At 35.6% G+C, this 24,621-nt stretch overlaps 2 protein-coding genes across 2 annotated transcripts in view; one reads left to right on the forward strand and one right to left on the reverse strand.

The window, feature by feature from the left end:
• Positions 1 to 2,168: 2,168 nt before the first annotated feature.
• Positions 2,169 to 24,621, reverse strand: part of LOC137402188 (medium-chain acyl-CoA ligase ACSF2, mitochondrial-like) — a 35,302-nt gene continuing 12,849 nt past the window's right edge. Inside the window, exons 6-15 of the mRNA XM_068088670.1 lie at positions 24,207 to 24,324; positions 20,327 to 20,422; positions 17,545 to 17,693; positions 14,916 to 15,007; positions 13,863 to 13,939; positions 12,746 to 12,853; positions 11,276 to 11,424; positions 7,214 to 7,362; positions 5,004 to 5,107; positions 2,169 to 3,315 (exon numbers count right to left, since the gene is read on the reverse strand). Coding sequence (XP_067944771.1) covers positions 3,181 to 3,315; positions 5,004 to 5,107; positions 7,214 to 7,362; positions 11,276 to 11,424; positions 12,746 to 12,853; positions 13,863 to 13,939; positions 14,916 to 15,007; positions 17,545 to 17,693; positions 20,327 to 20,422; positions 24,207 to 24,324 — 1,177 coding nt within the window. The 3' untranslated portion in view covers positions 2,169 to 3,180. The remainder of the gene's footprint in view (positions 3,316 to 5,003; positions 5,108 to 7,213; positions 7,363 to 11,275; positions 11,425 to 12,745; positions 12,854 to 13,862; positions 13,940 to 14,915; positions 15,008 to 17,544; positions 17,694 to 20,326; positions 20,423 to 24,206; positions 24,325 to 24,621) is intronic.
• On the forward strand, positions 10,603 to 11,109 carry LOC137401876 (probable serine/threonine-protein kinase clkA; the record flags this gene model as incomplete). Its single annotated transcript, XM_068088350.1, has 1 exon — positions 10,603 to 11,109. A coding segment is annotated over one exon (507 nt), but the record flags the coding sequence as incomplete, so codon positions are not given.

The following is a 24,621-nucleotide window of genomic DNA, read 5'->3' on the forward strand; positions in this document are numbered from 1 at the left end:
CGTAATGTTTTCACATATTCAGAATGTGTCTGCTTGTTGCCATGTTTTGAGCCATTTTCGTTTCTTTCTAAACAAGGGAGTGTGAGATTGCCCTCGTCAGTCGTAGAGGTTTTGACAATGAGAACAAATTGAGAAATGCTGTTCTATTACAAGTTTTTGCTGGCTTAAAAATTTGACACCCTCACAATCACTAACAGTCGCTGTTTATGGATTTTAGCTCTAACATGCTGTTCTCAGGCTACATGCTCCAAATTACTATGCCACCGCCTACTTTTTACAATCCATCCTAACAATAGTTTAGCGTAGTTAGCAAAACACAAGTATGCCACATTGTTACAAATGATGTAATTTAAGTTAATATTTTGTTGCTGCAGAAGATGTAGAGAAGTGTTAATCAGAAAAGCACCTGCAGGAGTTGAGTGGGATGACAGATCACCAGAGTGGATGGAACCTTCAATGGAACAAAGAATAGAGATGCAAAACACTGCAAATTGAATGCAATAGCCGATATCAATAATGAGAAAGACAGGCAGACGCGTAACTAGTACCGTCATTTTAGCACAAAGTTTTTTTAGCGTTTTAATTGCAATCCGATCATCTCTAACATCAAATAAATCAAATATACTGATACTTTTTGATTGAATCTACTAAAATGTTGTGTAATTTTGTCTTTAAAATTTTACATCCTGCTGATGATAAACAAGGCAAAGCAGCAAATTTACTCGTCGTAACTGTACAACTTGTATTCGAAAGAAGCAATTAATTTTGCAGCAAAGAAAGGAGGAGGAAACCTTTATTTTCAAAATCACCAATGACCAGATTATATTTCTAAAGAAACAATGAGCAAATCAGCAGCTTGATAAGAACTTGGAATCATATCACATGAGTGAGTGTAAAATCTGATACTATCTCACCACAATGCTTGGTGACAAACATGTCAGAGTTTTATTAAAAATGCCGAAATGGAAATATTACGGACAATATAGAATAAAAATAATGAACAAATTTATAGCTTACATAATAAAAAGGAAAATGACGACTTTCATAAATGGCTTACACGAGTAAGTCACACAGAAGTTGACAATTTTCACAATGATGATTGATCATAGTTGAAAGCCTTTGAAAGGTGATCTGACTGCCAGGATGTTTCGGCATTAAATTAGACCAAATGTGATCATAGTTGAAACCTTTAAAGAAAAGTTCATGCTGAAATGATGTAAGTAGTTTCGTGGTCACCAGTCTTTCATGTTATTCATACCGGGTCTTGGGTCAAGTTGCAGGATTAACCATATTTCTTTATGTCAGCCTCTTTGCTGGAGTGTAACTATAGACATCATAATTATACTGCTGCTTGAAACAGAACAGTTTAGCCGCAATCAAGCTTTCTCAATTTTAATTTTGAAATGCCTAGCAGTGATATCACCACAAACCTCAAAAACCATCGCAAATTGTAGAAAAATATAATTAATTTTTGATAAAATTAGCTAAAATTTTGTGTAAGTTCATCGTTATTTCCCTGGTACAGTTTCATCCAAAGAACACATAAAAAGATGAAAATCTGTGTAGACTAAGTTCCTAAGTGCCATTTTACTTCAGCCGCGATGCAGTGAAAATAATATCAATATAATGTTAGGACATCATGCTTCAATTTGATGTAACTTTTTTCTAGAGCTACCCAGTCCAGAGATATAATAGTTTAAATGGGATTCTTTTTTAGAGCGATCAGATTCAAGCAAAATTGTAATTATTTTGTTTATAGTTGCGCCTCGGCCTCCAGATGAAAGGAATAGAGATGCGTAACGCTGCAACTTCAATGCAATAGCCGATATCAATAACGAGAGAGACAGGCAGCCGCGTAACTATAGTGCCGTCATTTTGACACAAATTCTTCTTCTGAGCCTTTGGTCCGCGATCACGTTTTGTCGCTATCAATCTTGAAACAGCTTGACAGTCAGACCACCTCTAGCATCCAATAGATCGAAAATACTGATACTTTCTGATTAAATCCACTAAAATTTTGTGCAAATTTGTCTTTAAGGTTTTACATCCTGCTGATGATAAACAAGGCAGGGCAGAAAACTTACTATTCGTACCTGTACCACTTGTATTCAAAAGAGGCAATTATTGTTAAAGCAAATAAAGGAAGAAGAAGCCTTTATTCGCTGAAGCACCAATGACCAGATTATATTTCTAAAGAGACAATGAGCAAATCAGCAGCTTGATAAGAACTTGGAATCATATCACATGAGTACGTGTAAAATCTGATACTATCTCACCACAATGCTTGGTGACAAACATGTCAGAGTTATATTAAAAATACCGAAATAGAAATATTACGGACAATATAGAATAAAAATAATGAACAAATTTATAGCTTACATAATAAAAAGGAAAATGACGACTTTCATAGATGGCTTACACGAGTAAGTCACACAGAAGTTGACAATTTTCCTACTAATGATTGACATAAAATCCAATTCTATTCCTGATCAACTATAACGGGATAGAATAGCGTAGCTAACTGGCCCAGTGCTTATCATTTCACAGCAAATGATAGTATCTACTATTATGATAATCTAAATGAATACCTGAATAAAACAAACTATGTTAAAGATGAACTTATAAAAAATTTTAGTAGATTTTATCAGAAAGTATCGATATTTTTCTATCAATTGCGATTGTTTTTTGTTTGCGGTGATCCGACTATCAGGATGTTTCAAGGTTAAAATCGATAAAACTTGATCATAGTTGAAACACTCAGAAGAAAATACGTGCCGAAATAATGATAGTAGTTTCGCTGCTGCCTTTCCTCTTATTGATATCGGCTCTTGCGTTCACGTGGCAGAATTACCAGTATTTTTTTCTGTCAGTCTGTTTGCCGAAGTGAAACTAAAGACTTCATAATCCTACCGTTACTTCAATCTGAACATTTTAACCGGGATCAAGTTTTGTTGAATTTAATCTAGAAACATCGCGGCAGTAAGATCACTGCAAACCTCAAAAACATTTGCAAATTGTAAAAAAATACTGATACTTTCTGATAAAATCTGCTAAAATTTTGCCTAAGTTCATCTTCAATTCCCTGATACAGTTTCATCCAAAGAACAAGTGAAAGGATGAAAATCTCTGTAGACTAAATTCCTAAGCATTAAAAGTCGGAGCGTACTCAGCTCCTCCCAGTTATGCATTCTCATTCTCTAGTGAAAACTGTTGAATCAGCTCAGCCCTCATCTGGTACTTGAGAACTTTTCCTGTGACGGTGAGTGGAAACTGATCTGCAAACACCACGTACCTCGGTATCTTGAAGTGAGAGATCTGAAATTAGAGAGTTCATAAGTTGATAAAATGTTTAACAGAATAGCAATAGGTTTTATCAACTTTGCCTATCACATTAGACATTCAAGGACTTACATTAATAATACTATATGATTCATAACCTAATTGCTTTAACATTTTGTGTACCATGAGCAGCATAGTGCAGCTTGGCACAGCAATTGTGTATAGCCAAGAGTCAAGTATTTGGGCTTTAGCAGGGTTCATACAAAAAGTTTTGGTAACGGTGCATCGTAGGTCCGTACAACGCGTTGCAAATTATTAATATTATTAATGTGTAATAATAATAGTAGTAATAATATTATATTATTATTCAAAATTCTATTTATAGTTTGTTAATAAAACAGGTCTATAACATTACACAAAGTATTCTACTTATTTTCTATTGACCGTTGTATGTGCATTGTGATGATAGTGTATGCGCATTGTATCCACAATGTTGGTGCGCTGCAAGTGCCTTGTAGGTGCGTTGTACCGACCTAAGATGCACCGTTACCAAAGGTTTTGATTAGTGAGAAGTTAATCGACTAGCCTATCATATCTGTCCAATCATCTGCCTGCATTGAGCCAATAGAAAACATGTTTACAGCCCGAGCTGAGCTTAGTTTCACTTTGTAACCATTTAGTTTTGTTATCACAACTTAATCTTAGCAATGACCAGGCTTGTCAGACATATTACAGCTACCGAGGTTCAACTCATCGAAGATCAATTGACTTCTAATGATTATCTATTCAACAACGATATCAATCACAATAAGTAACTTATTTTTAGCAGTAATAATAATGCATCAATCTATAATAATATTTATAACTCGTCGAACTCAGTAGTAGAAGAGACCAAAAAGTTTCCGAGCTCTTTCTGCAAAAAGTTTTAACATGTTTATGGCATCAGCTGATGCAAAATTTTATGCTGATTAATTTTCTATTAGAATCGTTTTGCATAGACCATGCGGGTTAAACTTAAGGTAATTTATATGTGCCCTTGTCAAATGTTAAGTTTCATCGAATATTTAATTAAGACGGGGCGAAAAAATACTAAGTTGGTAGCGAAAAAGTTAATGATAATCAATTGACAGCTAACAATAATAATAACAATGAAATTAGATGCTATCTTTTCTACGTGCAGTCGCACCACGACATACGAGCCTAATGAGCCCCCAACCGAACTCTTACGTCGATTCTCTCTTATCTCACATCAATTTTCCTTGTTTAAAATATTACTATAACAATAATATATATTAGAAAAATTAATTTTAAAGTTATTCCTTAAGATAAGTTGTTTTCAATACAATTCAAAAAGAAATAAGCCTGGTTGACGACAACTCCAAATTGAAACTTGGAGTTGTCGTCAACCAGTTATAATTTATTGGGCCAAGGTCATATCACTCATTTCACCTTTCATTCATGATTTATAATTCTCTGTTAGCAAGTTTTGAGATCACACAGAGACTACAACATTTGTGTTTTTTTGAACCTTAAGGACGTTGTTAGATTTTTCTGTCAGAAATATTGAAAAGTCTCAAATTCAAAGTTAGGTAGACAGGTTTGAGACACGCATCGCGTATGAAAAGCAACCCCTACTTTGAGTCAGTGGCATCCATGTTAAGCGCCTGGTCTAATCTGGGCATTTGTGTTAAGATGGTTGTTCTATGTCAAGAGGTTTTGCTTACCTCTCCCTTACAGAAATCTTTGACCTCTTGTTCTGTCAAGGTCATTCCATCTTTCAGTTTGATAGATGCACAAATTTCTTCTCCCATTCGCTTGTCTGGCAAACCTAACAAACCAGTACTTTAGTATATTAACAATCTACCCGTCAGCTGATAGGGTGACATCAAGGGGCAGGTGCATAAGCTAATAATACGGATTAAACTGGCTTTACCAGTTCCATGAGGTTGAGCAAACAATCATATCTATTCGCAGAGATATTTTGGAACTGAAGACAAAATAATAGGCTTACAAACCTAAATGCGAAAAGGTGACACATTCTTGCAAGGTGTACCCCACGATGACAGATGACAATGCATTGTTCCCTATCTACATGTACATCGATGATGTTATATTGTCTCTTGTTTCTTTTAACAAGTAATAAATTTACAGCACTAGCAATTAGAAAGAAGCCGTAACCTAGTGGTCTATAACACCTGACATGCACACAACAGGTTGGGGATCGATTCGCAAAAAAGGACACTAGTGGTGACTGGAATGATATCCAATTGATCCCGACTGACCAACCTGATCCCGACCTTGACATGACCAGCCAAGCAATTATGGATCACACAGCCATTGTTTGTGTAATAATGCTCTTGAAAACATCCGCAGCCTCCACTTGCAGCAAGCTAAGCAGACATCTAACTCAATCTTGCTAACACACCGACAATTTCAGCCAATTTGGTTTTTCGCTAAAAGCTTTTACACACTTTCCTTCAGCTAAACCGAAACCAGCAATAGTAAAGTGAATGTGACAATGTCTCGCTGGCCCAAAAAACAGATTCCATATTTAGGGTTGTGATTGGTTTATCATCCAATCTAGTTAGGCTTGAACAAGCATCTAGTCTTAACAAAATGCTCGTGGTAAAGTAGTTTGCTAAAAACTGTTTACAACATCATAATCTTTACTGTAATAAGTGCAATGTCCGTCTGTCCTAAATCAGGACTAGATTTTTGAAAAAAAGTTCCATCGCACTTGGCTCAAACTCGGATATGCAACTTAGCTGACAGGCACTTGCCACCTTGTAGCAATTTGAAATAATTGTATGTATAGCTACTACAGCTGACGATTTCTCTCGGGTGCACGGGACTGCCAGTGTACAAAATTTTGTGAAGCAATCAAAACAGTCTATGCACCTATGACTTAGACAATTGGTTCGTAAATATTAATAGTGGATGCCACTCTAAGAGTATTTAATACTTATTGAATGACTAGTGAAAAAGCTGACAACTGCTGATTATGGTACAATGTTGTTCTAGAAGACAGCGCTAGTTAAAACTGTACACAAAGAAATTAGAGTTATTCACTCGTAATTAAAGAGAACATAAATCTAACTTTTTGTCTTTAGTTTTACAAAGACTACTCGTAACTCTTTCTTGCTATCGGTTAGCATGAGTTATAGGAAAATTGGATTGTCACTCCAAAAAAGCTACAGCAGTGACTCACTGAAACGGCTTTTAATGTATGCATCAACCTGATGAATTTAACTATCGGCAGCTGATAATTATATATATCAAATCTAACAGCTACTATTTGGGATTGTCTATTTGGAAATGAGATCTTACTGTAGATGATAACTTATAATCATAAAATCATTTAGTAAGTAGACCTCTGGAATTGTCAGCCCCTGCTTCAGCTAGAACCATGTTCAGCTACTATCAATCTATCAAATTGGAGCTGAAAAAGCAGTTTTTAGTCGAAATGAATCTGTTCACAGCATGTTTTGGTTGAGTAAATAAACTGATATTCTACAAGTTTCATCGGAAATTTCTAGAAACCATTAACTTACAGTGAACATTCAGGTCACACACAACAGCTAGACGTGGAGTCAATAACTTGATAGCGAGTCTAATTATACAACATGATTAGCCAAATAATTATACATTCTTGTTATAATTAATTACATTCTTGTTATACAATTCGGCAATTTCCTTCATCTCATTCATCTTGATAGAAAAATTTAAAACTTCTCAAGTCAGCTTGACATGATTTAAATAATGACAGATATTGTTAGCTTCCAAGCCTTATGACCTCATGACCTCATGACCTAATTCAACTTTAGTATGTTTTCTCTAGAGTATGACTTGTTTTCATATGTTGAAAGCGTCTAAAGCAATGCTCATATAGTCAGTATGTTGGAAGGAAACGCCTAGGAAAACTTGGAGTACCTACCGACCACCTGAACATCTTCAACAGAAGGATGGGTGTGGAGGAACTGCTCTATCTCAACTGGATAGATATTCTCTCCTCCTCGAATAATCATATCTTTCATGCGTCCATTCAGCTTTACATACCCGTCTTCATCCATTGAACCGATATCCCTGCAAAGAAACGATATAATCAGATTTTGGATTGATTGACTTTTCTTCCGCAATAAATTACTGTATGGCCAAATATCAATATCTATGTAAGAGTTGTCATCTCTAGATAGAGACACTCAACAGTATCTCAGCTGCCATGAGTCTTGCTGGCAGTACAGTAATCACTCAATACTCTGCAGTTCAGCTTCTGAGGTTTCAGTACTTCATAGGGTAAGAATTATTCGCTAAAAATTAAAGAACGAATACATAGACGAGCCTTGCCGATAGCACGGTTGACTCATGATTGTTGCTGAATTCGCACACAGTAAGGGAGTGTCTTTATGAACCCAAAGTTTACTCATTTGTGGGAGTTTTGAAAATAATTAGTCTGAAACATAGAAATGGTTGCTGGCATCATTCGAGTTATCTGTTCATCAATGATGCTGAATGTTACAGCTGAAGGTGTTGTGGATAAATACTGTAATCACGACATAGGCATCAAAGCTCAGAGTTTTCCATTAAAACAGCTGTGTTTAGTTATGGGGAAGAAAGGCTCATGCACTAATCCAACATTTATAACTCTTAGAATGATACAGGGGTATTAAGAGAAAAAAAAAAAAGTTGTGTGATTTAAGCAGGCAACTAGATTGAACAGGTAATATATGAAACAGAAATATTGTTTTATTTTAAAAATTTCATACTTAAATTGAACACCATAGTCAACTTCATAATATTTCTGTTAACCAACTTTCAAGCAATTTTCAGGATTGTATTATCTGCCAAGTTAACCAACGGGTATACCTGTTGGTTATATATAGATCTGTTAATATCTCTCAGCGTTTTACTTATTCCCATTTCAGAGTTAATGGATGTTACCTACATGAGCTGAGCGTTTACCAATAAACCAATACAACGACAAACGTAAGAACTCAATGAAGATGACCTGGAAATATTTGAAGACATCAGAAGATAAAAGTAAAGGCTTTTGCTCTGTCATGACATAGCGACGATACTCTCAGTAGCTTTTTGGATAATATTACCTACATGTAAGTATGAGTCATAGCGTGCATTAAAACGAGCAGCAGCCTAAATAGTTAAACTTATGCTTTGAATGAACGTCACCACTCCAGACGGCTTATTAACGACAGTGAGTTAGTCCAACCGATGGAATTATTTCTTCTGCTTGACCAAAACTTTAAACACCGTGGCCAACGCTTTGTTTATCACAGGAAAAATTGGATGTTCAATGTCAATAACATGGATACAAAATAAAATTGTCTAATATTTGAAAATAGGGGTGTATTAGCCTGAACAATGAAAGGTAACCAAAGGAAGAAATACACAACAAACACAACGGGGCTGGCTCAAGACAGCCTATGTAGTCACTTGATGGGCAACAGAAATCAATGTTCAATACACCAAACTCGAGCACAGATTCAGGTGCACAACACCTTTTTACTATTGTTTTGGAACGACCAAGGTTATATGCATAAATACATAAAAGAGGGGGATTCTGCAAACAACAGTTATTGAATTCTATTAACATTATTTTGATTTGCTATAAAAAGCTGAAAGGTTTGATCCAGTATCAGGAAAAAATGTCTATTCCAACTTGAAGTATCGTTTCTGTGTTGCCGTTTTTATATAATGTTAAATTGCCTTTTAAATGTATTTATTTAGATCTCAGTAATATGGCTAGGCTAGTGATACAATCAACCTCAGAGCAAATCATGGTGCATGTTGGGTAAATTTTCACTTCGTGTAAGACACGATTGATTTTTACAGCAACAACATTTACATTACTTATATATTCTTGTTCAGTTTCATATTTATTCATAATGCTATTGCTAGTACGCTAGTAGTTCTGTACACCATGAGAGATCATCATGTGTATTAGCTATGTACACAATTACCATCATAATGCTCCATGGTGGTCCAGAGGCGCAGTTGGTAGCACCATTGGCTGTAAAGACGCGTATATAGGATCGATTCCTGGGTAGCGCATTTTTTTTTTAATGCTCTTAGCGCGGCTTGAGACAGAGGGGCATGGCTTTTATTATAGTAAGGATTATTTAGACAGTTTTGAGTAGCGGAGTATTGAAGCAGTCCAAAAACCTGACCAAAAAAGGGTGTTAAAAATTCTCAGTAATATACTGAGGTTGATCTAACCCTTGAAGGACCTATTTTTGGTGAAGCGTTTCCAAGCGAATATAGAAGTCGTAATCACCCTTTTTTCTTGACCAGAGCGTTTGAACCACTCGCGATCAAGTTTTTGGCAAATTTAATCATTTGGTCAGATCACTTCAAGCATCAAAAACCATCGCGAATGATAGTGAAATACTGATAATTTTTGAAAAAATTTAATAAGAATTTGTGAAAGTTCGTCTTTAAGAGGTTAAAGAATGAAATTGTGGCAGTCTCTTAACTTGACAGCTACCTCAGCTTTTGAACATCTTAAATATCAAACAGAACAGCGTTTGAACCAAAAAGTAAAACTGTTTTGGAACTTCACCCGAATATGAACCAAGAATAGCAGATGCGAGCAGATGCTCTCTATTATGATCGATCTATTTTTAATTATATTAAAATAACAAACAAGTTAATTTTGTATTTTTAATTTTGCACAAAATTCCAGGAAATTGATGCAGGGGTATGAGCTGCTAGAGATAAACTAACACATTGCCCATCCTATCATAATCTATTAATAGCGCATTTATGATAAATTCATTGTGTTTTATATATTAGCGGCTCGTCCAGTACACAGTTTATAGCCTACTGTAAAATATTATAACATTACTTAAAAACAATTTGCTAGCCTTTGAACAACTTAAAACTATTTAAAACATTTTTAATGAAAATAATCTTATCAGAATTCCGAGAAATTGTCAAACAGGCTTTTGGAATGGATCGTGGTCAAAAACCAACCAAAGTTGCACTGTATGAGCAAATCACTTGTAGCTAAATCAAGTGTACAGCAATCAAGTATACAACAATCAAGCGTACAACAATCAAGTATACAACAATCAAGCGTACAACAATCAAGCGTACAACAATCAAGCGTACAACAATCAAGCGTACAACAATCAAGCGTACAACAATCAAGTATACAACAACCAAGTATACAACAATCAAGCGTACAACAATCAAGCGTACAACAATCAAGCGTACAGCAACCAAGCATACAACAATTATGTATACAACAATCAAGTATACAACAATCAAGTGCACAACAATCAAGTATACAACGATCAAGCGTAAAACAATCAAGCGTACAACAATCAAGCGTACCACAATCATGCGTACAACAATCATGCGTACAACAATCAAGCGTACAACAATCATGCGTACAACAATCAAGCGTACAACAATCAAGCGTACAACAATCAAGCGTACAACAATCAAGCGTACAACAATCAAGCGTACAACAATCAAGCGTACAACAATCAAGCGTACAACAATCAAGTATACAACAACCAAGTATACAACAATCAAGCGCACAACAATCAAGCGTACAGCAATCAAGCATACAACAATCAAGCGTACAACAATCATGCGTACAACAATCAAGCGTACAACAATCAAGCGTACAACAATCAAGCATACAACAATCAAGCGTACAACAATCAAGCGTACAACAATCAAGCGTACAACAATCAAGTATACAACAACCAAGTATACAACAATCAAGCGTACAACAATCAAGAGTACAACCATCAAGCGTACAGCAATCAAGTATACAACAATCAAGTATACAACAATCAAGCGTAAAACAATCAAGCGTACAACAATCAAGCGTACAACAATCAAGCGTACAACAATCAAGCGTACAACAATCAAGCGTACAACAATCAAGCGTACAACAATCAAGAGTACAACAATCAAGTGTACAACATTCAAGCGTACAATAATCAAGTAAACAACAATGAAGCCTTACCCGCTGTGATACCAACGAGTGGGTGAAATAGCAGCATCTGTTTTAGCTTTGTCCTCCCAATAACCCAACATCGTAGAATAACCACGAGTACACAACTCTCCATTTTCACCCCGGGGCACAACATGACCTGATTCATCTACTATTTTAGCCTGTAATCATCCGGAGACGAGTTCAAAAAGGACATGCGTCAATCACCTAAGCCAAAGTTTTTATACCAATTACTTCCCTAAAGAATATGCAACAAAATATTCTAGTTGATATGAATTCTTTTCAAACAAAATGTTCCAGATCCTTCCGTCTAATGAACTTAAATTTTGGCTGACATTAAAAGGTGTTAGACAACTCTATTGGTTGAAAAGCTCCACACTCAGTTTAATCTGTTGCAATTTTATTGTTAAATAAAAATTGTAAAGCTGAAACTTGTAAACAGTTTGAAACTTGAATGTGGGATAATTTGGAGTTATGTTATTCCACCTGATCCTTCAGTCGACTAAACTCTGCTTTGTAGTTTGGATGCTTTTTCATACTTTGGTTCTATGTAGGATTTTGAAATTTAAGTCGTTTTTTGCGGTATACATTTTCAGTGGTATCGCGGAATTCCAAGCCAATTGAACAATTATTTCGTGAAATATTCCCGAAATACTGAGAGTACTTTTAACTAACCAAGAAATGTGAAAATGGCTGCTGATGGAACATTAGTATCTAAAAACACTGATCGATCTCCTTAGTAATGAATGATAAAATAAACAAAGCTAGAAAGCTTCTCCTCACAAGAGCTTTACACCAAACAATTTGTTTTTCTATTCATAGCAAATATACCCACTCTACCAGACTCGGTGTACATCAACCATTATGCTTCTACAGTCCCCTTCAAAAGCGCATTTCTTTGAAAGAGTATGAAAATAACTATTTACTATATTTGATTTGCTTTTTTCATTCAGTTTTACAAGTTTGGAGCTTCAAAAGTATATTCAGTTAAAAAGGAGTTGTGCTATCCTAAGCACTTTCACAGTCAATTGAAAGTTGTCAACACAATCCCGGAACAGAGGACCTGCTCGTGTATACATGATAGGGCTTCAAAATGTTAAAGACTTAGACAGCTGCGGCACAAGTATAAAATATGACAAAAATATGCATTCTTTGTGAAGCTTTGAAAGACATATTCTCCTGGATCAGATAACCTCAAGGAATGATTGTATTTCAACACCAACCACAAACCAACTGTATTTTAACACCAACCACCAAGCAATACAAGCTAAGCTCAACTCATCATTATAGAAACGTGAAAGAAAAGCGTGCGGAGATGTTCACCAGAACAGAGTTGCACTTTAAGGAACAGATAAGTGTAATAATACTTACGGATGTCTATACCAGCTCTGCGGACAGGCTGAGACAAACAGACACACAGTTCAAACGTAAATCATTCAGAAATTCATAGAGAGTGAAGATGGCACGAGTGGTGTTACTTACCTCGGTATGGTCCAGGACATAGCCTATGGAGTCACATCTTTTCTCTAAAGGAGTGTCTGGGAAGGATAGGAAAGACACTGGACTGGTCTCTGTTGAACCGTACGCAACCTAAATTATGCAAGTCATGTAATAACAGCTGATATACTCAGGTCTGTCTTATATGGAAATATAACACTAGATAATATACTTAGGTCTGTCTTATATGGGAATATAGCATCATTACGTGTAGTTATAATTTATACAAATGTTATATCCAAGTTTTGCGCTGACTTAGAACAGATTAGGGCATTTGTATGGTAAATTCAGTTTTTACTTACACAATTTTCTACTTACGAAATGGCTCCCGGAATGAAATAATTTCGTAAGTAGACCCTTATATGTATCCTTATATGCTTCACTGTAGCCTTAATTACTCATAGAGCTTTGTACAACAACATAGCCTTATATGGCAATATTGTCTTATATGGTAATATTACCTTATATAATCATATGGTCAAAGGGAATGTCATAAATGGCAGCCCTACCAACTGACCTATTTTGGCCAATTTCAACCACAGAGTAATGATTCGCAAAAGACAGTCCAGTCCAATTTCAAAAATATTTTGAGTGTTTCACAGCTTTTTATTTCTGCTGTTATCAGTATTACTGCGGCTATTATAGTATTTAGAAGTACTTTTTACTGTTTAAGCAATTCCAATTATTGGTTTTGATTGGCAAGTATTAAGCGGTACCAGTATTTTTCAACCATGGTGCTCTGGTGCAAAGCTGGAAATTTGTGTTTGTTAAGAAACTGTCATATTTTGGAGAATTTTTCAAGCAAGTGCAACTACCAACTGATCATATTTTATAATTTTTAAACAAAAATGGTAGAATGTTCCACATTATCTGATTTAAGACGAAAACCCAATTTTTCAATTTATTCTTTTTCATAAAGATGGGCACTACATGTAAGAATGCACCAAAACACAACAAAGTAAAATCTAAGAGACAAGGGAATCAGATCTCAATTTAGTTTTGGTATAAAACATATGAGAAGTTAGTGCACTCAAGTTTAGAAGTTGGTAACACCTGCTCACACCTGTTTACACCTGTTCTAAAGCAACACGACAAAACTTACACAAGCCTTTGGAATATTTAGCTTAGAAATAACATCCTTCATGACCTCTACAGGACAAGGAGCGCCAGCCATAATACCTACAAGGAAATGTTACATATAGTAGTCATCATTTATCTGAGACCAGACTTAGTCAATCAGTTAAGAAGAATATACTGTACTGTATATATGGAGTCACTTAATACTTTGAAGCTTATTCTCGTAATATAGAATCAGGACCCCCTTCATAGACCACATTAACATCTTTCCATCAACAGTGAAAGCACTCAGGATAGCATAACTCCTGTTGGCCTGAATACTGTTTTACAGCTACAGGCTTATAACATTAAAAAAAATCAAATTAAAAAAGGTTTTCTCACACTAGTTCAAAGAGGTGATCTTTTAGACGTAACTGAAAAAATGTAAAGATTGCACTAGACCAAGTCAGAGTGCATATTTGTTATGAATAGAAAACCAACACCTTTAGTGTAAATCTCTTGGCGCTGAGAAGAAAAACTTTTTAACATTCTCAACTTTGTATCCTTCATTACTAAGAATTTCAATCAGTATGTCTAGTCAGTAACCATTTTTCATTTCTCAGTCAGTAATACGAACCCCTGGTATCTCAAGGATGTCTCTTTAACTAATGATCCAAATGACTTAAAACTTTGAAATTATACAAAAAAAACATTTTACACAAAAACACCAAAATGTTGGTGGTTTACTAATGGTAGTCCTACATGAACCAAAAGTTCAGAACAACAAAGCACAATTACGCAGTAGAGTTTACTTCGGCATAGAATCAGGTGAGAAATGATTTTCCTAAATGGTCTCAGAGTAAGGCTTTAAAGTGTTAACAACTGTACTCCACACTAACAATAAACACTTGGCTACAGACATCTACAAAATGTTAGTCTTTCGGCAACCCCTTCCCTGATAAGTGAAGTAGTTAGTCATATTGAAAAATACTGCCTGTACAGCAGTGATGGACGGAGGGAAGGCTACGGAAGGACAACTACGGAAGACTTGACTACAAGGCAAGTAACTTCCAATGACAACAGCCAAGGGTAGACAAACCTTTTTCTAATGATGACTTGTCATAAGTGTCAAAGTTTGGTACATGCAGCATGTCGATGAACATAGTAGGTGTCCCGTATAGGGTGTTGCATCTGCCAAGAGAAACCTCATGCTAATAATAAACATTAGAGATCTGAAAAAGCTCTGGCTATACTTAACTATTCTCTATAGTTCAACACTTTTTAAATGGCCCATCAATACAATACGTTTGAACGTGCTTGTTGATGCGAAGGTTCTACCCGAGAGGTTGTACAGTATGTCCATGCACCTATTTGTGATTTCAGCTCTTAGGAAGCTGTGACTTCACTTAAGACCAGCAGATAGGCCTTTTTAATATTGGACAGTGAAGACCTGAGGCTATGCTGTCAGTGACGCACAATAGGAGCAGGTGCATACTTGAAGTCAAAAGGAGCTTATGACTCAATGCTTTGGTATTTGCGTAATGCTGCCTCTGACTAACGAGAGAGACAGGAGCATCGCAGCCAGTGACATCCTTTAAGCACAAATTTTTTCCGAGTGTTTAAACCACGATCAAGTTTTGTCGATTTTAATCTTGAAACATTCTGGCAGTAAACACCTGAAAGGTCAAAAACTATCCTAAATTATAAAATACCGATTTCTTTCGCTAAAATCTACTAAAATTTTGCGTAAGTTTATCTTTAAGGAGTTATTCGCTCAGTGTACAAAAAAAGTAAGCAACCCATCCTCAACAAAATATACTGTTATACATGTAATTTGTACCAGCTGAAGCGCCCTAATGGGGTGATGGTTCACTTCCAGGAACTGGAACATTACTTTATCCTGTCTACCAACTGATCAAATCTGCCAAGGTTATTATTACCAAAAGGAATCGTAAGTAGACCAAAAATCTAAAACTTAAAGGTTGACTTGCAATAAAATTCACATTACAGTTATTTGATATGAAAAGATTCACCATGTCTTACTCGGTTGTGTTGTAGGTGCAAAATATGTGGGAATGTGATTACAAGCTCTTAAAAGCTGAAAAACGAACAGTTAATCGCAGCCACACGAGACCGCTGTAGTTTGGATTCGCTTTCCAAAATGGCTGAAATGGGACGTACTTGTTACAGGATGGTTTCGGTTTACACTTTCATGCAATCTCATTCGTCAAAATATTTTCACAAATATACTTCACGCATTCAATAAAACCATGTCTATTGTTCTTACGCGTCTGTTTTATCGTCATTGTAATGCTGTCACTTTTAGCACTGATATCTTATAACTTACCGTTAAAATTCGTTAAACTTTGTAACCTTAGCTCGAAAGAGTATATATCATTGTCTGATAATCATGACGAGCCTGTTGGTTACCTGTGATAATCGAAAAGTGCTGCAAAAATTATTTTCGAAGTATTGGGTCACATGATCAGATTACGACTTGACGATTAGTCCAAGCCGAAACAAAACTGTAAAATAGCGAGCATCTAGATTTGATATGGGTCTTCCGTAAAACCCGAAGTGTTTGTCATAAACTAGTGCTACAATAAGTTTTATATTGAGCTTTTTATTGGCCTTTCAATTCACGTGAGGACATCACGTGACAAGACGATAACCAAACTGTAATGAATACGTCAAATAAATAAAGAGATTCCAATCTATGGCGGCTTTTCGTTTTTGAGCTTTTAAGAGCTTGTAATCACATTTCCACGTATTTGGCACCTACAACACAACAGAGTAAGACATGGTGAATATTTTGATACCAAATAACTGTAATGTGAATTTTGTTGCAAGTCAACCTTTAACCATTTGAGCCCCAATGGCCGGTTTTCCAGCATTGCGGAAGGTGTGTCAAAACCCCTAACAGCCAGAATTCCGGCATTCACATGGCTTTGTTTACAAAAGCTGTTTCCATCAAATCAATTCTTGCACAGGATGTTAGACCAGAAATTTCACTTCCATTTGTAAGTTTTCAAATGTCTTTACCTACTTCTTTCGTTTTAATAACAAATTTTATTAGAGCGAAATCGCGAAAAAATTGATATGACCCATTTGTTGGTAGGTCATAAATGATTCTGATGCAAATGAAGAGTTTTATGATACTAACTATAATTTTCCAGTATATTTTCACTCATGAAATGATGATGAACATGTGTTCAATGGATATGATGCTGCTGTAAATGTTTTTTCTGAGTTTTTTTTAAATCGTCGAACTTTTATAGTTTTAACCCAAATAATGGTAAAGTACTATTTTTTTCGGTTTGATGACATTTGATGTGGGTTATTTACTAATGGGGGATGTGGGACATTTACTAGTGGTTTACCAAATATCATTGTATTATGAGCACGTTTAAATATATTTAATTAAAGTTTAAAAACTTTGGATCGTTGGAGAGATTGCTTAGGGTTATTGACATGCATTGACCAAAAAGGCTGGGTTCAAAGGGTTAAACACGTCATATCTTTGTTACATTAGTTATGTATTTAGAATTCTTTGCACAGAACCCCTGAGATTATTGTTACACAAACACCCAAGGTCAATATGAATTTGATATTAATTAACATACTTGTCTTGTCATAAAATATAAACAGTCAGTCATAAAATTGATCACTCTCTATTACCCATCCAGTCATAGAGACATCCACAAAGTTATATCACCTAAGCCACCTACCTCTCCGCCTGAACTGCTTCCAAGCTGGCCACAGGATTAAAAGCTTTGGAAGGTAAGACGCAAGTTGACCCAAACACAGGAGTTGTCATGACTCCGCAGACCATTCCAAAGCAGTGGTAAAGAGGAACTGGTATGCAGATGGTGGCGTGCTGAAAACATTGGACACATAAATTAAGAACAAGTCAGGGGTGGAAGTAGATTTCCTGTCAAAAAGGTACAAAATTCAGTCAGTCCGGAGAGCTCTTTATAGTCATACCTCGAGATATGAGCTTAATGCAAATCTGGAAGAAAGGTCGTATGTTAATTTTCTCGGAACTCAAGGCAATATTTCCTATTTAAATAACTAAACACAAATTAATCTATTCCTAACCTATGAAAAAAACACCTAAAACAGGATATTACCATCGAAAAACAAGTTTTTAACTGTTTTAATTCACTACATATGCTTCCAAAGTAACAAATATCTATTCAGCGGCCATGATCTGCAATAAAATGCCACATTATTACGTCCAGAACTGCATGGAGTTCTTACATCCAAGACAGACATAAAGGCTAAAGGAAGTGTGAGAGACTTCACGTCAACACATTTGGTACATCACATTTTTCTGATGCTGCGTAATACAACATAAACTTTAAATTTAATTTACTTGAATTTAGTTTACTAAACACACACTTGAAAATAATTTTTACTTTTACACTAAACTTAATTCTACTTTTGTCTTTATTTTCATTCTTTGTTATCTGCTGGCTTGAAACTTTTTCCTTGACTTTCACTATCACTTTTTAAAGCCGGCCTTTTTAAAACATTTTCAAACTGATCTGACAAAAAAGACTGAGCGATGTTGCTCTCCGAAGCAACCGAAGTATACTAGTCATCTAGCAGCCGCATCGAAAATCGCCTGCTCGTATATCTAAATTATCTCAAGGCGAAATACTGCTTGAAAGTTTGCTTGTATCTCGAGTTTCTCATATGTTGGGACACTCGCATATCCAGGTATGACTCTATAATCCTACTAACTTTTGGCAAGTTTACCTTCAGAAATATATTACAGACTTTAGGAGGCCAGAGTGTTTGCAATACCATTTAATTTACACAGTGTCTCTGCTTTAAAACTTGAGAGCATTTTTTGCAATGGCAAATGACTGATTAATAGTCATCTATTTGCTGGGTGATCAAATGCTACGATAAACAGAGAAATAAAAACTGAGGCTAATGGGTTAGTTGATATCAAGTTCCAACCTGAAGTTTGCTGGCACTTTATGGAGAATATTGATATCCACAGCAAAAAATATTAAATGTCTAAATTCTAAATATTTAATATATTAAATAAACATTTAATATATTAAGTATTTATTAAAGTATTTCCGTTAAATATTTCCAATATGATGCTAATTTTGTGTGTCTGGTCAGCAAGGCCAGGAAAAAACAAATACAGAGACAGGAGTACCACACGATACATAATCAACATAATTGTGCGATGCACCGCAGTCAATAGCTGACCGAAAATTCTTTTGTGTCCTGACAGAATTCCACCGGACAATTTATATGGATTTTCATCCTTTCACAAAATGTTTAGATGGAACTGAATTGGGGAATCAAAGATGAGTTTGCACCAAGTTTTAGTAGATCTTACTAGAAACCATCAGTGTTTTTCTATCATTTGTGATTCCTTTTTATGTTTGAGGTGATCTGACTGTCAGGATTTTTTAAGATTAAAGTCGAAAAAGTTGATCAAGGTTAAAATGGTCGGATCAAGTGAAAGTTTGATTAGACGGCTATAGTTGCAAAGAGACCGACATTGATAGAGATGCGTATCACTGTAACTTGAAACAGATGATATCAACTATAGCAGCTTTAGCAGCCAGTGACGTCATTTTGGCACGTCATATTTTTTCAGGGCATTTTACCACGATGAAGTTTTGTCAATTTTAATTCCAAAACATCTTGTCATTCAGATCACTTCCAACATCAAAAATAATTGCAACTGATAGGAATATGCCGATACTTTCGCATAAAACTTACTAAAATGTTGTGTAATTTCATAATTAGTATAACCAAATGAAAGCATGAAGGATCATAAAAAGGTAGTTGCACCAATTTTATGAACACCAAATATCGTTTACATTCTAACAAAGCGGATAATCAGAAACACCCTAGACACTATTTAACAGGCAGAGCAACCTACCAGCCCGAAGAGGGCAGCGTATACATGATAGACAACTAAGCTTCTACAGCAAATTAAATTCCATGAAATATTTTTATTAAAGGACATTACAAACGTCAAGCTAACACAGCGCACTACTCACCGTACCTTTGGTTAGTTACAAAGGTCAAGGTTGAACAAATGTTAAAAATAGACTAGTAAATAATCTCTATTAATAAATCCCATTATGTCTGTGTTAGTCTGAGTAAACGCTGTGTCTGCCACATTTTCTGTCTGATTGTCAACCAAACTTCACAACTACGGTATATGCCCCCAGCCTTCTGCCGGTTCACTAAAAATATTTGGTTTAAAACTCTGTCTGGTTCCTAGGAACCAGCCTAATTAATACCCTACTGATTAGCAACTAATGAAAATGCCTCTGCATGCATTAAAGATAATTGTCCTCAATGAACGCATTCATGGATTGCTGTCATGACAGTAATGCAACAGTTAGTGTTGAAACTCTACACGCATGCTACAAGCTATTTGACAGAACAGGAAAAAAAAATTCAGGCCAAGTTGGGTAAGTAATGCTAGTCAATTATAACTAAAAAAATTAGAGTGACTTTAAAACCTACCTCTTGATCATAGCCCATTCTGTGACCGACAAAGCTAGCATTATTCAAAATGTTATGGTGTGTGAGGGTGGCTGCCTTAGGGTTACCCGTCGTACCCTACAAACATAAACAGGCAAAAGATTTTAGGCTAGAGACACGAAAATGCCTACAACAGGTATGATATTGAAAAGCTAATATGAATGATGAATCTTCCTGCAGGATATCATGTTAGTTTGAAACAACAGGGAATGAAATGCCCTCTTCCAAGATCGGTGAAAACTTGTGTGCCTAATTCAAACTTATAGTTGATGTACTTTATAATTAACCGTTTGAACCATGAATAAAACCTAGTAATCAAAGGAGTGTTTCATAGGTGTTCTGGAAAGCAGCTGCAAGTAGTAGGACCATGCCAACTTTGCCTCTTTTGATTGGAAAAATCAGAATTAAGATTCAACATACAGTTACTGACAACATGATCTGCTATGAACTTAATACACAGTAATCCCCACTTTTCGTGATTTCTTTAGACCGACACTCCCACAATTAGTGAAAATCTATAAAATAGAAACTATAAAACTCACACCTAATAAAGTCACATTTTTATTGATCATAAGTTATTTCTTTTTTCCTTAGACATTTAAAGAGTTGTGGGGGTTAAGAAGCGTGGTGAAGGGCGTTCGTCACAAACGCATGCACTTTGATACCTAACATAACAGAAAAATAGTAAACCGTGACGGCTGCTTGATTATGATGGGCTGCTAGCGCAACGACAGCGCTAGCAGCCGTCACTGAAGATGTCACTGGGCCAGAGTATGAGAGAGATCTACCGTATTTTTTGAACTATCAGCCGTTACTTTTTTCAGACGTTTTGAGCCATGCAGCTTATTTAGAGGCTGCAATTATTCTGTGGTTTTTCCTTTCACTGCTACAATAGCACTAACGAGAATAGCACCTCTAGCAGTGAAAGAAAAAACTGAACAGTTAAAAAGCGGCGATTAATACACAAGTGCCTGAAGGCACTGTTTGGTTTTAACAAGCAAAGTTGCTGCCGCGTTAAAAAGTACTGTTATAAGTCCTGCGGCCTATACAAAAGGTGCGCCTATACAAAAAGTGCTGCCTATGTAATGTTTTATTATCAATTTTTAAATAGAGCAGATGCAGCTTATATAGGGGTGTGATTAATAGTCCAAAAAATATGTTATGTATTTTATGTATTGCACTTTATTTTTTCCATCAATTTTCGTTAATTGTTAATTTTTTATGTATATTTTTTTCAAGCGAAGTACGCAAACTGCAAAAGTTAACCTTAAAAGTTTACTTGCAACAAAATTCACATTACAGTTATTTGATACCAAAAGATTCACCATGTCTTACTCTGCTGTGTTGTAAGTGCAAAATATGTGGAACTGTGATTACAAGCTCTTAAAGGCTCAAAAACGAGCAGTTCTTTAACTGTTAGTCTTTTTAGTTTTTAAGAGGTCAGTAACTTAATATACTGACCTCTGACTGTATTACTGTCATTATCAACAATTGTGCATCTACATGTATGTATTGCCTACAATCTATATATATACATATTGTATGTATATATATATATATATACAATATGTATATATATAGATTGTAGGCATGTATATCTATGTACTATCTATGCGTCTATGTAGCCTATGGTGAATATCTAAAGAAAAGACGTCTTAAAGATGTAGTTGCGTCAAAATTTAAGTTGATCTTAAAAGAAAGCATTTTTTTTTCTCTATCAGTTGATATGTTGTTTGTTGTGTTACGCGATCGCATTGCCAAGATATTTGAAGATTAAAACCAAAAAAATCTGATCGCCGTAAAAACGCTCAGGCCACAAAAACGTGCCCAGCCTCGCCAAAAATGATGTCACGCGTTTGGCAACCTGTCTCTATCTCTCGTATTCACATCGGCTATTTGCGATAAAAGTCTAGTTTTACGCGGCTCTATTGGCATATATCTTATTTTGTATTTGCTCATGTTGGCTAGAATAAAATTTTAAATCCTGCTACAGATGCATTATTATGAATGTTTAAAAGGCCTCAAATAACGAAAATTGAAAATTTGTTCTACTCACTTTCTCCAAATGTTGTGTAAACATTTGGGTACCGACTACCAATTCTACCGGTCTACAGTAATTCTGTCAAGTCACTTTTGTAGAACGCGGTCTTTGTATCAGCACAGTTCTGCATCTACCCATACAAACGATATACAGCCTCCCATAAGCCCCGCCCACATTATGTCGCCTATTACCTATTGCCTACGTACTCGTTTCTTGCTAGTAGTATTCTTACCGAATACTAGATAAGTGAAATAAGCAAGCCACCTCTTTGAAAAGAATATAGACAGGGATAGAGTTTTAAGAATGAGAAGTCTGCTGCAAACTGGATTTGAACTCACATTCTCCAGTTCTGCGGACACCCATATACCAAATCCGATACACTACAATATTCTGCAAATCATGTTTTGCATTATCTTCAACAATATTATTTTATTATATAATTTTTACAAGCAAAAATATTTTCATCTCGGCATAAAACTTTTATTAAAAATATTCATCAAGTCGTGGCCACTCAGATAGTATTAGCTGATACAATAAGACAAATTCATCTACTGCAACAAACTCAAACAAAACATCATGGCTTATGCAGCACGCATTCAAGTCTCTCTTTCCACTTTATGGCAGTTTCCACACTGACAAAGCTTCTTCGGCTGGTGGGACGACATAAACATTCTGTAATCAGTAAAAAATGCAATAAATATGTCATTCTAAAGCGTATCTATTGACAGCTTCCAAATTGGGAGTTAAATAGATTGCGAGTGTAATTTTAAAAACGAATAAACATTTAATAAAGGCACAAGTACGCCAAGCCAACGATTCGAAGCTTTGGTTCTGGAAATTAAAGATTTGCAATGATCAATCGATTTTACCCACTTCCTACGAGTGAAAATAATTTGTAATCATGACTCTAATTTACCAAAAGAAATTCGAAAAAAATATTACAGCTAAGTAAAACGGCAGATAAGCTATGAAACGATGATTGGAGATAGCAAAGAATTATCATTTTATTAATTAGTATATGTATTTATGACTATAAAAAATATTACATTTACTAAAGTATAGAAGACTAAGTTAATTTACCTCCATTCTGTCTTCTTCTGCAGCAAAACGCTGCTGACGCCTGTCAGCTTTGGCCATAGGCTGTCTACTCTAATCTTTTACTAAAAGTTGCTCAGATAACTCTGAGTAGCGGTCGCTCGAACTTGAAGCCATTTTAAAACTATGTATAACTTAGTAATTGTTGAAACGCGTTGAATCAGTAACGAGTAATGAGATCTAATTGGGAGAATCTTCGAGATCACAGACAACGCGTTTTACGAGTGATAACATTTATTACGGCCTATATAAAAATTTCGCACGCATGATTGGCTAACGAATCGACCTCATATTTATCGCTTGTGGTTTCGTTTCAGATAACAAGCTTGTGACGTCACGAAATAGCCACCCGCTGGAACGTGAGCTTTTTAAAAGAGGGCCTCATTCAAACGCATATATCTCTGGACAGGGTTGGTCTACAAAGACAAAAATGGCATCAAATTGTAGCTGATGTTTTAGCCTTTTATGGGTCCTAATTTCATTTTTGACGCAACTACATCTTTAAACAGCTTAGCTTTAGAATACTTAAAACTCCTAGAAATCTATAGAGCAAGTTCGACCTGGAAGCGTAGAAATTAAAAGCGGAAACAACAAATTTCCGAGCAAAGAATCAATTACCAATTAAAGTTACTTTATATTTAACAAAAATACTGAGTAATAAAAAGTAAAAAAAACAAAAAACTGGAAATTGGAAACAAGCTTTATTATCTCCAAAAAATAACCTACTGAGGTAAACTGGATGTTGATTGGCTGATCAAAGTTGAGCTTCTTTTCTACGTTCTCAATTTCTAGCCGGAGTTCCTTGGTGCTTAGACGACAAACATCATCGAATGAAAATGATCCCCTACAACAACAATGAGTCCATCACAGTAGCGCATAAATTACACATTTAGGATTATAAAAATATACAGTGTATATGTAACAATGACGGGTTAGAACAAAAGGGAGGACTTATAGGTTAGAAGTTAGACATCTATATTCACCCTGACACATGATTAATACGTGTTAGTCTCCTAAGCTAAAATTAGGAACTCGTTCCATGGTTGATATGTGTTAGCCAATTAAACTTAAATTATCGACTAGGTACATAGGTGAATTGCTGCTCTTATAGTTCAGGGAAGGATAAATCCTAACATAATCT

The sequence above is a fragment of the Watersipora subatra genome, chromosome 8 (genome assembly GCF_963576615.1).
Source record: "Watersipora subatra chromosome 8, tzWatSuba1.1, whole genome shotgun sequence".
NCBI classification, from domain to species: Eukaryota; Metazoa; Bryozoa; class Gymnolaemata; order Cheilostomatida; family Watersiporidae; genus Watersipora; species Watersipora subatra.